The sequence below is a fragment of the Mus musculus genome, chromosome 6, assembly GCF_000001635.26.
Source record: "Mus musculus strain C57BL/6J chromosome 6, GRCm38.p6 C57BL/6J".
NCBI classification, from domain to species: Eukaryota; Metazoa; Chordata; class Mammalia; order Rodentia; family Muridae; genus Mus; species Mus musculus.
The window spans coordinates 108,318,262-108,339,539 of NC_000072.6; the positions used below are offsets into that span (position 1 = coordinate 108,318,262).

Sequence of the window (21,278 nt, forward strand, 5' to 3'; positions counted from 1 at the left end):
TAAAAGAATGATTTAAACCAGTTTCAGTTTTAGTTTCAAAGTTAGAAACATTTTCCTGGCATGTCTTAATTATATGTGAATGTTTGAATCTGCCACATGAGATGATGGCCTGTGGGCTGTTGAGGAATTGTGGTGTGGAGAGGATGAGATGAAGTGTGGGATACTGAGAGTATGAAGTCAGCGATGGAAGATGCAGACCTTGGAGCGATGTTAGGGTTGTGTCATAAGAACTCACCAGCCCCACGGGGCATCATTTGCCTTCACAGCTCGTTAACGGAGAGGTAGCAACATGAGCACCACTTAGTTTCTTGGCTGTGTGTTGTAACGTATGAAACCACATTGCGCCTTTGTGGTCCTCAGCAAAATGAACCTGGTGCTAGCATTTGTTTTTACTTCTGGAAGACAACTTGGTCAGAGGTACTTAACCAAATATGGCATTGTATTCATTGCCTGGGAAGTTCTTAGAGAAAAGTGGCCATGGAATGCCCTGTTGCCTGTGTATCAGCAGGCTGAGGGCCCTTCTTCCTCCTCCTCTTGTCTCTGCAAAGCTAGATTTTCATACCCAGGTATATCACTTCATAATGAATAGCACTTTGTGCATTTTTCTATTATTAGGTGCTATGTTTGCCTAATTTTAGAGAAATTATATGATTTTCCCCCCAAATCTCTGTGATTATATTTTTAGACTTGCCTGGTGAGTTTTTAGCATTTTCTCCCTCTGGTGCTCAAAAGTACATGTCTGAGCTGCCTGCCTCACACCTAGAATTTATTTTTTAAGTTGATAATTGAGATACTACTTTTTCCTTTATTGGTGATATTGGGTGTAGAGTGGGTTGGGTTGATTCGAATCATGTGTTCTAGGAGTTAAGGGGAAGGAAACCTGTAATCTGTGGCCAGCTGATTTTTAGCAGATTCCAAAATGATGAGTTACATTGGAGATTTTTTTTTTCCTGCAAGTGCTACCAAGACAATGGGATTTCTACAGATGTGGGAATATAGAAGACTATTTCTCTGGCTCTCAGCATTCCTTATTGGCTGGTCAGTCTTTATCTAGGGTTGGAGCCAAGTGAAATTCCCTCCTTCTACATCATGTCTATGCCCTCATGTCTATTGGCCTCATCCTTGCTCCGGTCTTCTTTAGGTAGCCATGGTGGTGAGATGTCAGGATTGCAACTTCTCTGATATTCTCAGGGGACACAATCTCACAGAAAGCTTTCTGTTTCCTCAGCCCCTCCTCTGCAGCTACCCCTGAGCCTTAGGTGCAGAAGCTGGGCTGTAGATGTGTCATGTGGTACTGGGCTCCATGACTGTGCTTTGTCATTGGTTGTAGTAGTGGTACCCGTCTGTTGCAAAGAGAAGTTTACTTGACTGGGGTGGAGAACTATACTCACACGTGGGTATAAAAATTCACACTATAGTTATGAATTCTGTTGGTTTAGCAACAATTGGTTAATACAAAATAGCAATTGTTTAATACAAAAATGGACCAAATGTTTAAAACATAAAACTATGAGACTCCTATTGAAAACAAAATACAGCTTTAATTCTTCATGGTTTTGGGCAGGTAGTAACAAAACAAAACAAAACAAAAAAAAAAAAAAGAAGAAGAAAGAAAAAGTAAGTACAGAAAAACTGAGCATCTTTTAAACTCAAAACACAACTAAGGGAGGAAATATTTATTAATGAGGTTTTGATTGGGAACTAGCATTCAGAATACATAGAGAATGATCACATCCTAACAGTTGAAATAGAAGTAAACCAATTTGAAAACACAGTTGTCCAAAGCAATTCCACAATTACTAGAAATTTTGAAAGATGTTCTGAATCGTTAACTCATTAGGAAGATGCAGATCTTAACCATAATTGGAAGTCAGTTGCTGTAAAGAAGATGGACCATAAAGAATGTTGCTATAGGCTGGGGATACAGTTCAGCATCAGAATGTTTGTGTAGTATGCACAAGGCCTGAGGTTCATTCCTCAGTACAGAACTGGACATGATGCTACTACATGTCTATAGTCTTTTGTCTTAGGGAGGTAGAGGCCATCATTGGCCACTTAAACACTATCTAAAGCAAAACAAAAGAAGCTATGGCAGAAAAACAAAGAAATACTGGCAAGACCTTGTAGAAATCGTAATCATCATATGGCACGGTTAGAGTGTTTAAAATTGTGCAGTGACTTTGTAAAACACATAGGCAAAAGGTCAGACATAGCCAAGCCATATGACCGAGCAGACACACTTCAAGGCATCTAACCAAAAGAATGGATATTCATAGTGGCTTTATGAATGATAAGTAAAGTATGGAGATAGCAGAGAGGTTTGTTGATTGATAAATGGAGAAACAAACACAATGAAATATTTTTCATGCATAAAGAGGAAAGAAATGCTGATCTATGCTTCATTGTGCATGGACCTTACACATGTAATAATGATTGAATGAACCTTGTTGCAAAAGGCTGCAAAGTCTCTGTTTATGTGACGTGTTCAGAATCCATACACTTTTAGAAAGTAGATTGCTAGTTATCAGGCCTCAAAGCATGGGAGAATGGGTAGTGCCTACTAATGGACATGGGTTTTGTTTTGTTTTTGCCCCTAGGGTAATAATACAAATACTCTATATTTGTGTTGTAGTAGTGATCATATAAACTCTGAATTGTCTCAAAACTGCTAAACTATATTGTGTATTTTGTTAGGTTTGAATGAAATCTTAGTAAAAGTGGCTATGTGTAAGATGTTTAAGCTTACTGGTCGTAACACATGCAAGTAGAACATCAGAGACACATTACATAAAATAATAAAATATCTACTTTTGTCTAAAAGACAAGAAAGTGAAAAGAGAGTATGTGGGGGAAGGAAATAAGATGAAGTCTGCTCTGAGAATGAGTTTTTGATTGTGTCTGAATATATGTTTCCTGTGGGAGGCAAATACATTGCAGGCATATGTGCTGGCAAGGAGGCTGTTTGGAATGAAATGAACCCAGGGTTTGTGCTTTGGGGTTTATAGAGTTATGAAGGCAGGAAAGAGGTCAAGAAGACAGAATGGAGGTCAGAGGCTTAGCTGAAGCACTGGCAGAAAAAAAGCCACAAGTGGGTTTCTCAGAGAGCTGCTTCTATGTTTTCTTCATTTGGGAGCATAAAGGCATATGCAATTTTCTTGTTTTCTTTTGAGATGGAGTGCTACATAGCTGTGCTGGCCTCTGACTTGTTATGTAACTGAAGTTGACCTTGAGTGGCTGAGCATCTTGCCTGGGCTATCTGATGCTGACATTTTCGATGTGAACCCCTGGCAGTCGAGGGATCTGACCATGAAAGCAGATGTCTAGGGTTTGACAAGGGCTGTCTAGCTGTCATGACAAGTGGAATAAAGAAGCCTTTCTCTTCTATGTTGGCAGCAGTTTGACTAAGTAAGGGCCTCCTGATTTCTCCAGGAATGGGTACAAGTGAGGGAACTGGTCTAGGAATCCTATAGCTGTGAAGAAAGCACCACAGGAGGTGGAGCCTATGGGAGGAAGGCTCAGGCTCCTAAGGAACAGATGCTGTGCTTCAGATATGGGAATGCAGGGGAGGGACCTCTAGCAATGTCAGCCTGATCACCAAGATGCCTGTGGAAGTGCCAGTGAGAACAGATGGCCACTGGGAGTCTTCAGATGGGCGGCCCTGCGAAGGAAACCAAATCCTGTATGTAGTATTCCAGCTGGAATCTCACCATAAGGAAACATCAGATAAACCCAAAGGAGGAACAAACATGTTTTCTTTCTTTCTTTTTATTTTTTTCCTAGTCTGGACAAAAAATAGCTGTTGAAAGATAGTATCTAAGTACAGTACTGATCTTCAGTTGGATCCTGAACTGGAGGTCAGAGAGAGTGCTGGGAAAACATTGAGTTAAATGACAAAACGGGAATGTGAACCATAAGTAACATAAACATAACACCATTAACATTAAATTTGGTGGAACTGATAGCTGTCCAGGAATACATATATCTTACATTAAATCTTGCATGATGTATACAACTCAATCTCATGATGTGAGATTCTGGAAATAATTTCATGTACACATGAGATTACTATGTACATATCTGTATATGTGCATATATCTCTGTATGTGAGAGAGCAAAGCTAGGGTCTTACTCGTGATAAGCAAATGCTCTACCACCATAACCCAACACACATGCATATGCGTATGCACTAAGAGTGAAATGTTGAAAGGCTGGTGCTAGGTTTAATGCTGTTTACCTTGTAAGCTTCCTATAACTTTTCAACTCTTTCTGAATAAAAATCTAGGAAAAGTGTGTCCGTGAATGAAGAAGTTAGCCTTTATATTTTAATTTCCTGCCCTTGGGGCCAGAAGGGTGAAAGGTGTTCCTGTGGCTCAGTTTGCTCTACGATACAGATGGAACCAGAGAGGATGGAACACGGGAATGCCCTCAGGATAATGGAGGGAAATATAAGACAGGAGAGAGCCAGGGAGGCAGGTAGTAGAGTCTTAGCTTGAGACAGTACTGGGAGCTTTAATTGCTCATGGGACCAGAGACTGTTCATGTCTTGAGTTGTCTCTTTAGCAACTCTTCCTCTCACCAGAGGCATGGTGAAGTTTAAAACAACAGTGGACGATGAAAGTCAAAGGTGTTTTCTGATTGTATCATATATGTTTTTAACATCTAACATACCCATACATATATTCTAGTTATAAGGCAGTTCTAGAGTACAAAAGCTCTCCAGGGTAGGATGTAGGACAGGAGAGGCTTCTTTAGAACCTGGAGAACTTGACTTTGAGGTGAGTTCAGACTGTTATTGATGAGTGAAGATAGTCCTTGGCATGTAGTGGTACTGATGTGGGTAAGGTGTTGTGGAATACAGTTTCTACAAGAGAGAGAGCCTACTTGGTAAAGGCCCAGAAGGGTGATACATGGCACATACTTGAGAATTGTAATGACATGGAGAGGGCCAGAGTGGTGTATTCATGGAGGGGGTACATTTTAAAGAAATGGAACAGGAGAGACAGATGGGCCAAATGAAGGGCTGACACATGTGGCTGAAGTTCTTTCTACAGCGGGTAATAGTAGTTTTCAAAGCATCTGCTCATTTGCACTGACAAACTGTTTAAGATGTCCTTAGACTGGGAGATCCACCCTGATTGCTGGCAGTGACTTAGTGACTCAAGTCTGTGGCAGTTCTGTTCTTTAGTGAGTCTTAGACCAGGATCTTTTTCGGAATATAGGTGCCTGGACTCTCCTGAGCCTACATCAAAGATCATATTTTATCAAGATCTCCAGGCAAGCTGGCTGCATGGTGCAATCTGAGAAGTGCTGTATTTTGAAAACTCAGCCAACCTTTACATTGTGTGTTTCTCAATATGTTGCGGCCTCTTGAATCAGAGTCACCTGGAGAATTTATGAGAAATGAAGGTTCCTAGGCCCATCCATCTACCCTGGTACCATCTACTATATGGTAGGACATGTGGTATAAAATCTTAAGAGTTGCTCCCAATGGCAACCACCATGGAGAGCTGGATGGAAAGCATTCTTCATGATGCAACTTCCCAAATGATGGGCCAACGAACTGCATTGCTTTGAAGGCTGCCCCAGTGACTAACACATCCCTATGGGGTTTTAGACGGGGGAAGTAATTTTAGAAAGTGAATTACATTCATTATGTTGGATGGCATGATGCTTCTGAGACATCATTCTAAAGGTTCTAACATACCCTATGCCCGAGTCTTGTCTTCATCAGTCACCTTCTCCTTTATAGCTGGAGGACATTGGTTTGTAGAAAAAGTGGGGAGGAAAGCTTAATTTTACAATTCTCATGGGAAGTGATTTCATCCCCCGGAGGACATTTGGCCAACTCCTGCAGGAGTGGAGTGCAATTGACAACTATGGTTGAAAGCCCAAGGATGATGCTTGCTTAGCACCTCTTCTAGATTGCTGTATCAAAATGCCTGAGATTGGCTAGCTCAGGAGATAGAAGGTTTATTTGGCTCATGATTCTAGTGTTTGTAAGGGCTTAATATCCTCTGCAGAACTGGCACTTGGAAGGGCAAGAGAGCAGGAGACTGGAGAAGAGCCAGCCTCCCTCTGTAACAGCCTTCCTTGAGTGAACTAATTGAATCTACCAGATTTGATTCACTCCTAAAAGATAACATTCAACTGTTTGGTGAATGGAGACTGGAGCCCTAGATTAGCTCCGTTTCTCACTGCTCTAACAAAATCCCTGACAAAGGAACTTCCAGAAAGAAAGGTTTGTTTTGGCCCATGACTTACGGTTGCAGTCCATCATGTTGCTATAGGCGTGCCATCAGGATAAAAAGACGTCAGAACAGAACCAGGGAGTAGACAGATGCGTGCTGCTCTTAGCTCATTTCCTCTGTTTTGAATCTCAACCTGTAGGATGGTGCCACCCACATCTAGGGTAGGTCTTTTCCCTCCACAATTAAGCATTTCTGGAAACACCCTCATAGGCACATCCAGGGGCGTGTTTCCATGGTGATTCTGAATCCACTTGACAGTAAGGATTAACTATCATAAGCCCCATGACCTCACCACAACCTTTGCACTAGGAGCCAAGATTCTACATTGTGATTCTTTGGGAGATAACCATCTCTAAAGCCTGGCAGCGTCCTTTAGTACAAAGCAGTCCTCACCTCTAAGGGATTATTAATGGTGCCCAAAATACATATAGCATTGAGCAACTCTGTTCTTCAAAGCACACCATTTGTATGTTAGAATCATTTGTAGCATCTTCTTGAGACTTTGTGATTAGGCCCCAACATCTGAGGCAGGACTGTACTAAACCTTTGTGGTAGGAGAATTTTGACAGTCATTCTTCTTGGCAGATATTTTGAATTTTTGAAAAGTGCTTTAGTAGTGGGCTGTGTTTGCTAGGCTAAAAATAATGTGTAAGCACATGAAGCATAGGTCATGAAAGAAAGTAAGAAAACAGTTTTCATCTTCAGGGCAGACACTGGATGTCTGTAAAGTGAGCCCCAATGTAATAGTTTCTGTTTAGCTAGGCATAGAGTTAGGGTTAGGTTCACTGAGGGTAGGTATAAATACGTGCAAATATCAAATGTGGTACTGTGCAAACTGCATATCTACATGTAGGAAAATGAAACTAGGTCCCTGTCTCTCACCCTTCAGTTCAAAATGAACCAACAACCTTAATATAACATCAGAAACTCTAAAACCGTCAGAGGGGAACACTTGAAGTTATAAGTAGAGGCAAGACATTTCTCGAAGTGACTCCAGTAGTTCGGGAGATTATCCCAAGTATTGACAAATGGGATTGCATGGAATTAGACAGCTTTGGCACAGTAGAAGAAGTGATAGAGTCAAGAGACGAGCGTACAGGCTGCGAGAAAATCTTTGCGAGCTATGCACGTGACACGTACAGTTGGAGATCAATACCTAGAATATATAACAAAGTAAAAAGTTTAAGTCCTTGAAAAATCATCATTCAGTCAATAAATGGGCAAATGAATTGAACAGGCATCGAAGGAAGACATGAAGAGTTAACAGCTGTACATCAAAAAGTTCAACCTTCATAGCCAGAAGGGAAAACTACATTTAAACTAGATTTGGATTCCACCTCACCCTGGTCAGAATGTCGATCAAGAAAGCAAATGACAAATGTTGGTGAGGATGTGGGGGAAAGGAGCCCTTATTTACAACTGGTGGGAATGTAACTTCTGCAGCAATCGCTATGGAAATCAGTCTAGAGGTTCCTTCAAGAGCTAAAAATAGGACTACCCGGTGATTCAGCTCTTCCACTCCTGGGTGCATACCTAAAGGGATCTAAGCCAGCACGCCACCAAGATGCTTGGGGACATGGATTGTGATGTGCTGGTTACAGTGGATCAGATACGGAACCAGCATAGAGGCTCAACCCTAGATGAACAGATAGAGAAAGAGCGGTGCACATACTAGTGAGAGTGCAGTACGTCGCAGGAAAAGGGGTGGGTCTATCTGCAGGTTGGTGCGATAAGCAAAATCATGTTTTCTTTATGTGTAGGATCCGTATTTCAATCTATCTGTCCACGTGACACGAAATTAGGAAGGGGTTGCTTGGGAGAAGAAAACAGTGAGATGGGAAGAAAGAATGACGAAATAGATAATGAACAAAGTCCAGTGATCTGTTTGTCTTTAAATATCTCAGTGAGGCTGATGAGTTTGAGTGCTGATTAAAAATGATCTTTTCTGAATGGTGAGGGCATGGCCCCACACCCACCTGACAGGAGCTGTCTCGGAGTGCTGGGTGGAGCACAGTCCTGGGGTGGTCCAGGTTAGGTTCTCATCGTCTCTCTAAGTAGCAAGCAGGAAAGAAAGGGATAGCAAAGTATACATGGGCAGGCATCCTTGTTCTCTTCCTGTGGAGAACTGAGGCAAAGCCGTCTGCGGCAGCTCTGCTCGGCTGTTGGTTCCTTTTCTATTTCCAGTCCGTACCCACTGCACAGATGAGGAAATCATCTGTGGGGCTACGGGCCTGGCTCCCGAGCAACTGACTCCTCTGGCTTCTTTCTTTGTGTACACAGTGATCTTCCTTCCCTGCCAGCGGCCTGTACCTGCCAAGCTCCGCCGAGGGCTTCGCTAGATGGCTTTCGCATCTCGGCTTGCTTTTGTGTCCCCGTGTCCCCGTGATGCAGACACTCTTCAGGCTTCCCATGGTGCCTGCAACCAGGTTTTACTGACTTTAAGTGAAAGGCACATCACATCGTGGGGCAGAAACAGCCTACTTTCCTTTTGTGTAGTGAAAAAAAAGTGTACTTTTCCAGGAGACTCTGGGAAGGACCAGCCTGGTAACTTATGTAACTCCTTTCATGCCAGGCTGCCTTAAGCCTTCCAAAGCCCTTTGGTGGCTATAAGCTGGCGTGGCTAAGGCTGCAGGTTTTGAAACACCAGGCCTGGTGCAGTGAGATCTCTTTGCTTTTGACTCTGAGAGGTGAAATGAGTTCAATATAGCAAGAGTTTTCACCCCAAAGCCTACAGTGTTGTTTGTGTCACAAATGTGACTTTTCTCGCTCTACCCCCGACTCTCCATGTGTCCATGTGTTAGATTCTTTTTATTGGATAGATCCATCCAGCATTCCTTTTTTTCCCCCCACAACCTTCTCTCATTCCCTTTATGTTGAATTACAGCTTCAAAACAAAACAAACAAACAAGCCAAAACCTCCTTGAACCAAGTGAATTCTTTGGGTTTGGTTAAAAAGTGTAAGCTTGAAAATAAATTTCAAAGGTGGTTTTTAAGACTTTCTATTGAACAAAGAGTAAAACCTGGAGACTGGAGAACGGTCGGACGTGCAGCGCCGACCTTCAGCAGTGACGAGCCAGCACCTTGCTTCATGGACTTGATTAACGTGATGTCATTTCCAGACATTGTGTTATTTGGTTTGAGAGGACATTTTCAAGTTGCTTCCAATTCCAGCTGTTGGGGTAGAATCGGCAACCCAGGAAAGCCGTCCTGTGCTCTGTTGCAGGCCCCCTGGGCCAAAAGGGATCAGGCCTGAAAAACTGCATTGCCTGAGTGAGTCTGTGTTGGTGACACAGAAGACTGAAGCCATAGGGGAAGTTGGTGATGTCATCTCTCTCGCTTTCCCCTCCCCTTCCCACTCCCAACCCTGAACCCTGACCAAACAAAGCATATTTTTCTAGTGATAGAAATCAGACACTTTTGACCTTTTTCTTGAAGGGAAATTTTGTTTTTCTTCTTCCTTTTCCTTATCAGCAAGATCTTCCTTTTCATGGAACCATAAAAAGAAATTCATTGTTTGAGGTCTTTTTAAATACATGTATGTATATATACGTCCATCTATGTACACATATATATGTACAGACGTTAAATGTATCACTGATTAAATTTTACCTACTCATTTCATTCCCATGCTTGAATATACCGAAAATTACTCTTTCCCTAAAACGCATCTGATCTCTCCAAGCACCAGCATCCCACTCCCCAACAGAGGTGACCACTGTTTTGATATTGTCAGGAATTTCATATAAATGGGGCCACTCTGTGTCAACAGACTCATTTTGTTATCACTGCCTTGTGACCTTTCACTCAAAGTAAAATAATATTTGTGAAACCTGTCCCTGCTGTTTTCGTGTGACACTGGCTTGCTTTTTAGGGCAGCATGGCCTCCCCGCATCTCGGTGTTGCGTGACTGTGCCGTTTGCCTGCCCACTGTTTCACAGCAATGGTATTTAATTGACTCATCACTGTGTTAGGATGTGTTCAGAGGCCTTCAAGTGAAGTAGCTGATTTCATTTTGAAAGTTAACTTGTGATCTAGCTCTTGTGGCTATTCCCTGTGGAGATAAGAAACTTAAATATGTAGATAATTTCCCCCAAATTATTCAAAATGTAAGCGATGGAGCAGACTATACTCCTGAACGTTGGAGGATGCACACAGATCTTCACTTCCTCTTAATTACAGGGCATTGAATGGAAGCTCTTATATGAATAGAGAGGGCTTTGCAATCTCCAAGGGATGATTGAAGGGGGAAGACAGGAAGACTGGGAAAAGTTTAGTTTTCTGGAGAAGATTGATCAGGCAGTGAGCAGCAGAGACAGGTAGGACCTGTCTCTGTGGGTACCTGCACACCACCACCACCACCACCACCACCACCAGCAGCAGCAGCAACAACAGTTGGCGTTCTCTTTGGAGTCAGTGTAAGTTTTGAGAGTGAAAAATGTTTTGTCATTTTCAAGTCACCTAGGACTGTCCATTGCAAACAATAAAAATGACTAACACCGGCTGAACAGTAAGACCCTTGCCTAGCCTGAACATTCTGTGTAGAGGCTGAAGTCAGTACTGAGTACAGTGAAGTTGTGATGTTTCTGCCAGATTTGTGATATGAACCCTGTGGTCCTATGACTCCATCCCTACTCTGTCTTGAAGGGACTCTGTGCTGCCCTTGGCCATGTGACCTTGCTCCTTAAGGTGCTCTTTAGTAGGGCATCTGATGTCCTTGCAGACATCTCCTCAGGTGTAGAGGCCAGGATGCAGCATCTAACTACACAGGTGTAGGCAGGTATCTATGTTCTGCTGGTGAGTAGAGTTGGGTAGAGTTGCTGTTTCAGCTGATTGGTAGCTGCCATTCTCAGGACCAGTGCCAATCTAAATGAAAAAAACCTGAATTCTCAGCTAGAGGCCAGATAAGTAGTTCTTTCTTGTACTTCCAGTTCCAGAAGATGTATGAAAGATTGTCCCAACACAGGGAAGGTGACAAAAGGTGACCCTACATGTATCATCTTAAGTTTTCTATTTGGAGAAGACATCTGGGTGTCTCAAATGGAAAAGCAGTAACTTCTTGTCCTTCGTCTCCTAATGACAATGTTTATTCCTTTTGCAGACAGGTAACACCAGGTTTGCTTGGCACTCCCAATTGGAAAATGTCACTTAACTTCAGAGGCCACAGCTTGGGAAGTGTGATTAGAGTTCAGTAGACACAACAGTGTCTAACCAGCTTCCGCTACAGTGACCTGGAGTTAATAACTTGCTTACTGAAAGGCGTTTGTTAGACATAGGAGTAAGTTTGCGAGCCGTTTTTTTTGAGGGTGCCCTTTGATCTTGCCCGTCTTCCCATTGATTTGTTTGCTGCATGTTTACTGAATGCACGAGCAGCAGACTCGTCAGGAAGAGCAACCCTCCTCTCTGTACTAATCGTGTAGTAAGTTTGAGACAGGATGGGTCTTACGTATGTGGTATTTTGCATTTCTTTTTCATTGATACCTTAGTGGTAAGAAATTATCCTGGTGAGGAACTGACACTCATAACACCCACCCCCTTCTGAAACTTATTCTGCTGGTTTTTATCTTTTCAGAAAAAAAAAAGGTATAAATGATCAGCAGATGTTGTTTGTTTCTTAATTGTGACTCTCTCGATAAGAGTCCATTTATATATACTGGGTCAATGAAGAGTTTTTATTTTTACATTTTGTGAGTATATGTGTGTAAAAGGGTGTGTGTGTGTGCCCACAGAATTCAGAAGTTGATGTCAAATGTCTTTTCTCAATTGTTCTTCAATTTATTGTTGTTGTTGAGACACAGTCTCTCACCAAACCAGATACTCACCATTTGGGATAGGGTAGCTGACTAGCAAACTCGAGGAATGCACCTTCTTCATGCTCCTGACACCAAACCCTGCTCCCACACCCTGCTCTGGGATTGCAGGCTCAGGCCGCTGTGTCTGATAGTACATGGGTGCTAGGTGTCCTAACTGAAATCCTCATGCACGTGCCGCCGACACTTACCAGCAGTGTCAGTTCTCCAGCCCTTTAAGCAGTGGTGGCTTGTTGGGTGCTTGTCTTGTTGGTCACACAAGTCCTTGTAACAGAAACTGTAGGCAGGCACTGAGGGAGAGGGCACTGCTTCTCGCAAGGCTCAGCTCAGCACTCTTGTAGCTGCTGTGCCTCACGAGATCCCTGACGATGCCTGCAAGCTTTGGGTTGCTTCCCAGCTAGTGTACTGAGAGCCAGCGCTCTTTGCTGCTCCCTAGATCATGTCCTATACATACCCTTGTCAGGGAAAGTAAAATCCCAGGACAGAATGAACAACTCAGTACCTCTCCTGATCTCTGCGGGTACCTGTACTCTCATGCTTGTACCTCCACACAGATAGATATATTCAGAAAATGTCTTCTCCTCCTTCGGGTAGAGCTTATCCGGTAACGTCCTAACTAGTGGGAGACTTGGCTCTCAAGCCTTCTTGGTTATTTAGTACAGTCAGAATCCTCGGTTGACAATCATTATAAGTCAGTAGTCTGATGCCAGTGTTTTGTCGGAATGGAATCCCAGGATAGTTCATATAAAATGTTTGATGGTATTGTTGTTGTTGTTAATGTTATTGTTTGAGAGTTGATGGCTTTCCCACTTCTACTAAAAGACTCAACTATCTTCTCCTTTTCCCCATTAATCTAAAAATTCTAGATACTAACCATATGTAGGAATGTGGTGAGGTTTTCCCCAAACTAGAAAGTCTTCGCCACTTCCAGGATGTTTTCTGTGATGATTTCTGCACTCTCAGTGTCTCGTTCTGAAATCCTAGGGTGTCAGGGCTGTGGGTTTTACCTGCCAGTTCCTTTTCTCTTTTACTTTTGTCCTCTCTGCTTTTACTTTTGGAGAAAGTCTCTTAACCTAGTTTCCAAAACTTCCTGTGCTTAAAAACTGCATTGTCATTGTATGCCAAGTTCCTGATTTTAAATTCCTTTCCTTTGTCACAGGGTAGGGCCTCATGCATATTTAAGACGATAAATCCCAGTCTTACCTGTGAGGAGGCTGACTGTGGATGCTTGCTCCCAATCATTCCTTGTATTCTCTGTGTCCTCAGTTGCATTTCTCAGTTGTCAGATACCCCTGTGTAGCATCAGGAAGTAATTCTGCGTCTGCTGATCTTGGTTGTCTGTGTAGATAAGGTGGGAAGAGGGGAACCAGAGGGAGCTAATTGAGTAGCCTGTAGATTTGGGAGCACATGAGTTGGTAGGGCTTATGAATGGTTACTTTCACTCACAAATTATTAAATAGCAAGCCACCTTTCTCATTAGAGACTACAGGTAAGGCATCTCTCTGGAGCGTTACATGTCTCCTCAGAAGGAGCCTCAGGTCTAAGGTCAGCATACATTTCCAGTAAAGGATGAGACAGGAAATGTTTTTTAAAGTAATAAAGTAACACATTTACTTCTTTACTACTTCATTTATTTATTGTGAGTGTGAAGGTCAGAGGATAATGCCCAGGAGTTGAATCTCTCCTACGCACCCTAACCCTTACCTGGGTTTTAGGCTTTGGACTCGGGTCAACAGATTTGTATGGCAAATGCCTTTACCCACTTAGCCTTCTTGACAACCTTGAGACAGGAAATGTTTTATGCTTTGCAGTTTAGTAGGCAGAACTCAGAGTATTATATAACAAGAGAACAAATGTTCCTAAAATGTTTTTATTGGTGAGAGTCATTCATCTTCTCTATGAACATTGAAATTTGAATTTGACATAATTTTATGTTATAAACTACCATGTATTTTGTTTCCAGTAATGTGAAAATGTGAAACCCTTCTTAGCTTGTGAGCCATACACAGATGAGCTGAGATGGATCACAGTTGGCCCAGGAATCTATGATTGGCATTTCCTGTTCTAGATTCCCACCTGAGAAGAAGGCCCTGGCTATGAGTGCCTGTGTATCTCACCATCCCCCTTGTGATTTGTATTTGCTTCATTTATTTCTACTTCCATCTCTTACTCCTTCACTGTAGTTGGTGTTCAGGGTTTCTGAGCCTCTGTGCCTACCCCCACCTGCGGTTGTCCTTAGTACGTGTGCATAGTGCACTGGGTGCTTAGTGGTGATGCCCCGCAAGATCTAATGGCCTTTTCTATATACATTTTCAGACCTAACTTGTACCATGCTCCGTGTCTGCAGCCTCCAGCTCCTGAGCCTTGCTGGAGTTTTACAAACTCACTCTGCTGCCTCTTGTTTTCCTCTGCAGCAACACAGGCTTCATTTCACTCCATCTGTCTACTTCTACCCTCCTCCTCTTTCCATCTTCATTGTAAGTTGCGAAGATAAATTTTAGTTTCATGGAAGATGATATTGAATTTAAATTTTCCTTCATTTTTTTTTCTTCTGGAGGTGGAAAGTAAAGTGCTTTATTCTGTCTGTATGAACATCGTTAATCAAGGTCAAGGTTCTGTAAGTCTCACGTCAATGTATTTTCTTAATTTCAATAGAGAGACTATGATGTCCCTAGTTTCTGATGGGTTGCTGGAGTGGATTTTGAATCCTGACTTCCTTGCCTTCCCCTCCTTTCATCATTCCTCTGTGCCTTTGCCTGCTGACAGCCTTAGGTTGCTGTTTGGCATTCGTTGTATTCTAGTTGCTGGTTGACCTGCTTGCCACTTAGCATTTTCACTTGGATATTGTCTGAGCATTCCAATCTTGATGTAGTCCAAATAAAATCCTTGGTTTTTCCTCCTCTCCTGAATACTTGCTCCTTCCTGCCTAATTTCTGCTTTCTCACTAGGCTCCATGGTGTGTAAGAACTCTTCCTTAGGAGCTGGAGACATGCCTAGTGTTTAAGAGTGTATATTACTCTTGCAGAGAAGCCATGTTTGGTTCCTACCACCCATACCTGGCTGCTCATACCCACCTATGACTCCCAGAGACCTGATGTTCTCTTCTGGCCATCTCAGGCACTTGCATGCACATACACACCTACACACGGGCCACACAGTGCACATAATGAAAACTAGCAATTGAAAAATAAACTTAAAAAAAAAAAGAAAGTAAGTTCCCATGTAACTGTAAGCAGACCAAGCTCTTCTGTCTTTGCTTAAGACTCTCTTTGGCTTCCCACTGCTCTTCCAAGACTCAGATGCCCAGACCTCAGGCCTCCGGTACCCTGCACGCTATAGCAGCTCTGCTTGCTTCTAGAGCCAAAGCTCTTATAACTTATTGTTGTCCTCTACGTGTCAGCCGCTTGTTTTCATTCTGTGTGTGTGCGTGTGCGCGTGTGTGTTTTACATGCTCTGAGTGTGTGGGCACTCCTGAATCCACTTTTTCCACTGGTCCAACTGGGGTTTATAGGCATGCCTAGCTACGTTGCCTCTAAATATAGGTACTGGAGAGTCTAACTCAGGCCTTCATTCCTGTACAGCAAATGTTCCTACCATGGAGACATCACCCCAGGTACCCCCTTTCCTGTTCTTTTAATGTTGTAAACATCATTTCCCCTCCCAGTCCAGGGCCTACGTATTTTCCATGCCTTCTGCTTGGAACGCATTTCCCCCAGACTGTCTCCTCCTGCACTAATGGCTTTTCTCACGGTTTGTGACAAAGTACCAAACAGGAACAATTTAGAAAAGGCAGGCTTTATTTTGACTCCTGTTTGAGGTACAGCCTATCATGGCGAGGAAGGTGTGGTGGTGGGTGGTCATTGTTGCACTAGCATCCAGGAAACAGAAAGAGGATTCTATCTATTGACCTGTCCTAGACACACCCAGAGCTTTGTCTCCAAGGTGACTCTATCAAGTTAGCATTAGCGATTGCCCATCACATATCCTTTCTGCCCTTCAGGTCTACCTTTTAGATGCTCTAGTTCTGGAGATACTTTTCTGATGGCCTTTGGGAATCTCTGCTTCTCCATGCATCCTGTTTGGGTCCAAAGGCAGTGACCTCTAATTCCTGCCCCCACTGGACCAGTCACATAGCAAAGACTAACAGGCAAGCCACTGATTTGCCAAACATCACATGTTAATTGCTTCATCTAGTTTTCAAGCAGTGCGAGCTTGCTGTGATTTAACTTGTCTGTTTGACTAGTTTGCCTCTGTCGCTGATCGTGATGTAAGAAGCTGCTGTGTCTAGTTCTATTTTCAGTACGCAGTACCTGCACATAGCAAGCACATCACTAAACAGGAATTAGTTTTGTCAGTGTACATCTAGAAGCTCAGAGCTTGGAATGCCTTCAGACAACCCCCAGCCATTGTTTCTAGAGCCCAGGATTAGAGCATGCTGGGAACAGCTAGCTGCTCCCCACCCCATCCCCACCCCCAGTCCCTGGCCCTTAGGGACCTAGCCTTGGGGGAGCGTGGGTGCTGTGGAGACCTTTTGATGTAGTCTCTGAGGTTTACACTATTTTCTTCCCTTCCATTTGATTCCACTTGGCTAGGGGCATGTCTGTGGTTTCTTGCACTCTCATTTTTCTCTTAAGTGTGCCCCCCAAGTCCTTCTTGCATGGTGACCACATTACACAGTTCATCATCCCTCCACCAGCTGAGCTTTAGAGTGCACTCAAGCCATGGAAGGTTCCTGACTCCCTTTTTCTCTGGTTCACCCAGTCCTAAGACATTTAACCAACTCCTCAGTGCTGCTGAGTTCTCTCCTAACCCATTGTGGCATATGCTAATGCTTCAGAATATCCCTAAGTAATTTCTTTTGAAAGCTTAATTTAGTTTATTCCTCAAAAGCCTAAAATAACACCTATCATATAAAATTTTCTTTGTGGCATATTGTTGGAGTGAGACCAAACCACAGTGTGAGTGGGTGTACATGTGTGTGTGTGTGTGTGTGTGTGTATGTGTGTATACACATATATACATACAAACATGCTTCCCTCCCCTCCTTGTAGATTGTATGTATTATATATTCTACCACCTAGTGTCCTGTATCTGAGTGGTTCTATACTTAGCATGGTGTTGGGACCCAGCAGAACTCTTAATTTCACTCTGCTGTGCCATCTACAGAGCAAAGGGCACCATGGAGCCTTGGAATTGCAAAATTCCAGAAGGGTACTTTAACATTATATTTGAATGCTTAATTTAATTTTCACTTTGGATCTGTTGCTAGGCAACCAGGAAGACAGGGCAAAATCAGCAAGGCTAATTTGGTTCTGTTACTAGTGTGTTAGCATCTCTTATATTTACATTGACAGTTGGTTGTAAATACACTTGAGCCAATGCAGTGCTACATTTCATCCAAGTGAGGCAGGCAGGTTCCATCATGAAGTGCTTAAGTTCCTGCTCTCACCCTTAGGTGAAGTTACCTGAGTTTTGAGCCTGCTGGTTTGCTAAGTGCTTTGGCCCCAGCACACACGGTATAAAATGTTACTTCCCATTGCTTTCTATCCCTTCACACCATGAATTCAATCTGCTCCTCACATCAACTTCAGTCCAGTTGTTTGTTGCTGTTGCTTTGTTTTTGGCAATGTATAGTGCCAAGCTATTGGCCTGTGAAATAAGTTAGAGGTTTAAAGAAAGAAGGCCACTTAATTATCTTTATCTTAATATTAATGGAAATCGAAAACGTTAGTCACATCGTCCTTATATGTTATATGTAAGTCAGGTGTTAAAATTTAGTGCCGCTAATTAGATTCTGTGACATCAAAACCAAACAAACACAAACAAAGCAGGGAGCGGTGGATGTGGCTGGAAAGATGGCTCAGCAATTGCCAACATTTGCTGCTCTTTCAGGGCCCTAAGCTTGGCTCCTTGATTCTGGGCATTCATGTTGGGTTGTAAACTTTAGCTACAGAGGATCCTAGAACCTCTTCTGTCTTCTGTGGACACCTACACATATATACAAACACACGTGCATAAACATGTAGACCCACATAAAATCTTTCTGTGTTAAAAGGACATGAAGCTGGGGTGTGGCTATTGGGGAAGGTCTGAGAGGAATTGGGGGATCGGTGAATATGATCAACTTTATTACATTCATGTATGAAATTCTCAACGAATATAAAAAATCAGTGCTTATTTATTTATGTAAATGCTAGGTTAGCTGGACTTGGTGCTGAGGTAGGAGAGTCACTGAGGATGTAGCTGCATCCCGTGGTAGAATGCTTCCGAGACGTGTCTCAGGAAGGGGCTGAGCTGCTACCTGGCTTCTGTGAAGAAGACAAGGCGTTCAGTCCTCATCAGTGGTGTGCTTATTCAGGTGGTAGATGGAGAGTTTTCACATGACTTGCTGGTAGAAAAACCATCTCTCAAAATGATGTCATCACTTTCCATTGACTCTGTAAATGGCCATGACTTATCCCTTTTATAATCGGCATAGAAAGCAGCGGCCACATTTTCAACATGTTTCTTGCCATGTCTTTGCTCTCTAAAGACCTCTCATATGTCAGGAAAGTGGCTGTCATATGTAGTGAAGATTACTTTCAGCAGACAAGTCAGATTCTTGGTAAAGGGGAGTCTCGACATTCCCAGGTTTACCTTGTGACTAACTAACTCTCTGGGACTGTATAGAAATACTGAGTTGATGAGAATGTCAAATGGAGCAGGTTCCTTTTTGCTTCTAGGTTTAAAATTTTTTTCTTGATGATATAGAGTATGTGCAAGTATAGTACGCAGAGGGAACTCATTGAATCTCAGCAAAGATTCATTGGAGAAAGTCTGAGTCTGTCTTAATGAGCAGAGAGAAATAAGTGATTCATCAATTCTGATGGACTTTAAAGGGTGTGGTTCTTCCCAATTGGGCCTTTGCTCTAGAAGAAAGAGCCATGTGAAGTAGAGGAAGGTCTTAGGGGTTATAAGTTGCTCGTAGCTATGTGCTGCCTGGCTTGATTAGAGTGACTAGGAAACAAAGCATTGGTAATCACACAGACACGTAGACCTCAGGGATTGATTGGTCTGGGCTTTCAGAAGGAAAGCTGCAGCATCCAGGAAGCTCAGCTTCTTTCTTACATACAGTTGGACAGGGAGGTGAGCTTGTTGCATAAAGGCTGGCAGCGTACAGTGGAATTGAGGAGGTGGCAGGCATAGCTAATCTCAGCATGAGTAGTCTCTGCAGCGGAGCAGTTTTGAGGCTGTAAGCATTGGGCACGGGTGAAGCTGCTGTGAACGTTTTCTATACACATTGTCAACATTCACACTCAGATCAAAAGGAAGTGTTTCCATCCCTTTGGGCCTTGCTGGAGTCATTTACCCTTGACACGACTGTGCCTCTGTCAGCAATGCACAGTCACTCAGGACTCAGCTTGATCCCCATAGGACAGTGTATGAAGGTTTCTTGCTCCAAGGTAATTAATTATTTGAGTAAGGTAATGTGTCGGATTCATTGGAGAAGGTCTAAGAGACTCTGTCTTCATGAACAGATAAGAATAGGTGATTTATTGATTCTGATGTACTTTAAGGGTGTGGTTTTTTCCAGTTGGGCATTTGCTCTAAGTTTATTAACTTTGCTTTCTCTATCATACTATTTGAGTATCCAGTATGTCAAAATGAGTTTCAGGGTTATTGGTATTTTCCTAAGGAAATTATTTTTTAACTCTTGTTGTTGTTATTCTGGTAGCTATTTTCAATTGCATGCTCTACTGCTTAGCTCTACCCCACCCCCAGCCCTTTGGACTTTTTTGTATAGCCCTCTTGAAATAAATGTATGTTTAAAAAATTACATCTACGTGTTACTGATCTTAAATATGTACATTATAAAGCAAGCAGAACTATAGAAACTAATGAGAAAGATGAAGATAAAACAGTAGTGTCTGGTTAATCAAAGCGGCCACATAGTTGTCTTATACCTTAGCACAGGCCGTGGGCTTGTCTTCGCTCCTCTTCTAGTTGTTGTAATGGAATAACTGAGAGAAACTGTTTAAGGGGGAAGGAGTTTCCTTTGCTTTTTTATTTCAAAGAGTGTCTGCCCATCAGTCAGGGAGGGTGTGATGACCGGGCTAAGGTGGCTGTGGCTTGCAGTGAATCCCATCTACATCTCAGCAGACAGGATGCAGAGCATTTGCTCAAGAAGCAGGATGAGTCTGAAACAGTAGAAGGCCTATCCCTAGTGGTCTGCATCCACCACCTAGGCCACTTGTTTAAAGGTTCCGTGACGTCCCCAGCCCCAAGACAGTGCCACCTGCTAGGACCAAATGTTCAATGTGAATTTGTTTCTGATCATCATCACTCAGATCATTACCACTGCTTTGGGGTAAGATTTGTCATCAGAACGTAGGATGATATGGGTGTCTTTATGGTTTTTACCTTCTGGACGGCTTTGACTCAGAGCTGACCAGATCATTATCTTTTACTTTGGAGTGGCTGACAAGAAGAGTAAGAGTTGGGTCATGTCTGCCTCTTTCTTGTTCACTCAGTTGCTTAGCTACTATAGTCACTTCGTCTGTTTCTTTGCAGAAATCCTGACGCCTCTTGTCCATGCTGTATAAGACAATGTAATAAAAATCACAGAAACCCAGGCTTATTAACTGGAAGAAATTAGGATGTACTCTCACAAGGGGCAAGGGCACATTTATTGGTCTCAATCTAAATTTTGCTGTTTTTTGAAATTTTTGTGTAAGTTTTCTTGCACATGACTCTTTTTTTAAAATTTTTTATTAGGTATTTTCCTCATTTACATGCACATGACTCTTGAAAGACCTCTGCCTTAGGAGGTATTTTCAAGTAAGCTAGATATAGGCTATTAGTTTCACATTAAAAAATATCAGTAAGACAAAAGATCCTTGCATTGAATATAGTGGGGCATCTTTGGCCTTAGAATTATCTACCGTGAATGGATAGTGGTAATTATAGAGAAAGGTTAACAGCACTGGATTGTGATATGTGATTCCAGCTTTGCCATTAACTGCCTTGGTGACAACTTGCCTTTCTGTAAACATCTGTAGCTTCACGTGATAATGAAAATTTAAGACCCAAGTTTGTGAAAATATGTGTCGTATATTGTAACACCTTAGTAAAACTGGAAAGCTTTTTTCCCCCCTAGGCTAACTATATATGCCTGCCCAGTAACAGTCTTTGCCTTTTGTTTCCCTTCTAGACTGCCTCTTTAAGCTATGTCCTATGAATCGAT

General features: G+C 42.6%; 1 protein-coding gene across 19 annotated transcripts in view; it reads left to right on the plus strand.

Annotated features, from left to right (window-relative positions):
* Window positions 1-21,278, plus strand: part of Itpr1 (inositol 1,4,5-trisphosphate receptor 1) — a 338,034-nt gene that overhangs the window by 105,179 nt on the left and 211,577 nt on the right. For 18 of the 19 annotated variants that reach the window (XM_006505623.1, XM_017321407.1, XM_006505627.1 and 15 more), the window contains exon 5: window positions 21,246-21,278. This exon is cut by the window's right edge and continues 83 nt beyond it. In XM_006505623.1, coding sequence (XP_006505686.1) covers window positions 21,246-21,278 — 33 coding nt within the window. Of the gene's footprint in view, window positions 1-19,156; window positions 19,498-21,245 lie in introns of those variants that run through there. The other variant, XM_030255199.1, reaches the window with a different exon arrangement.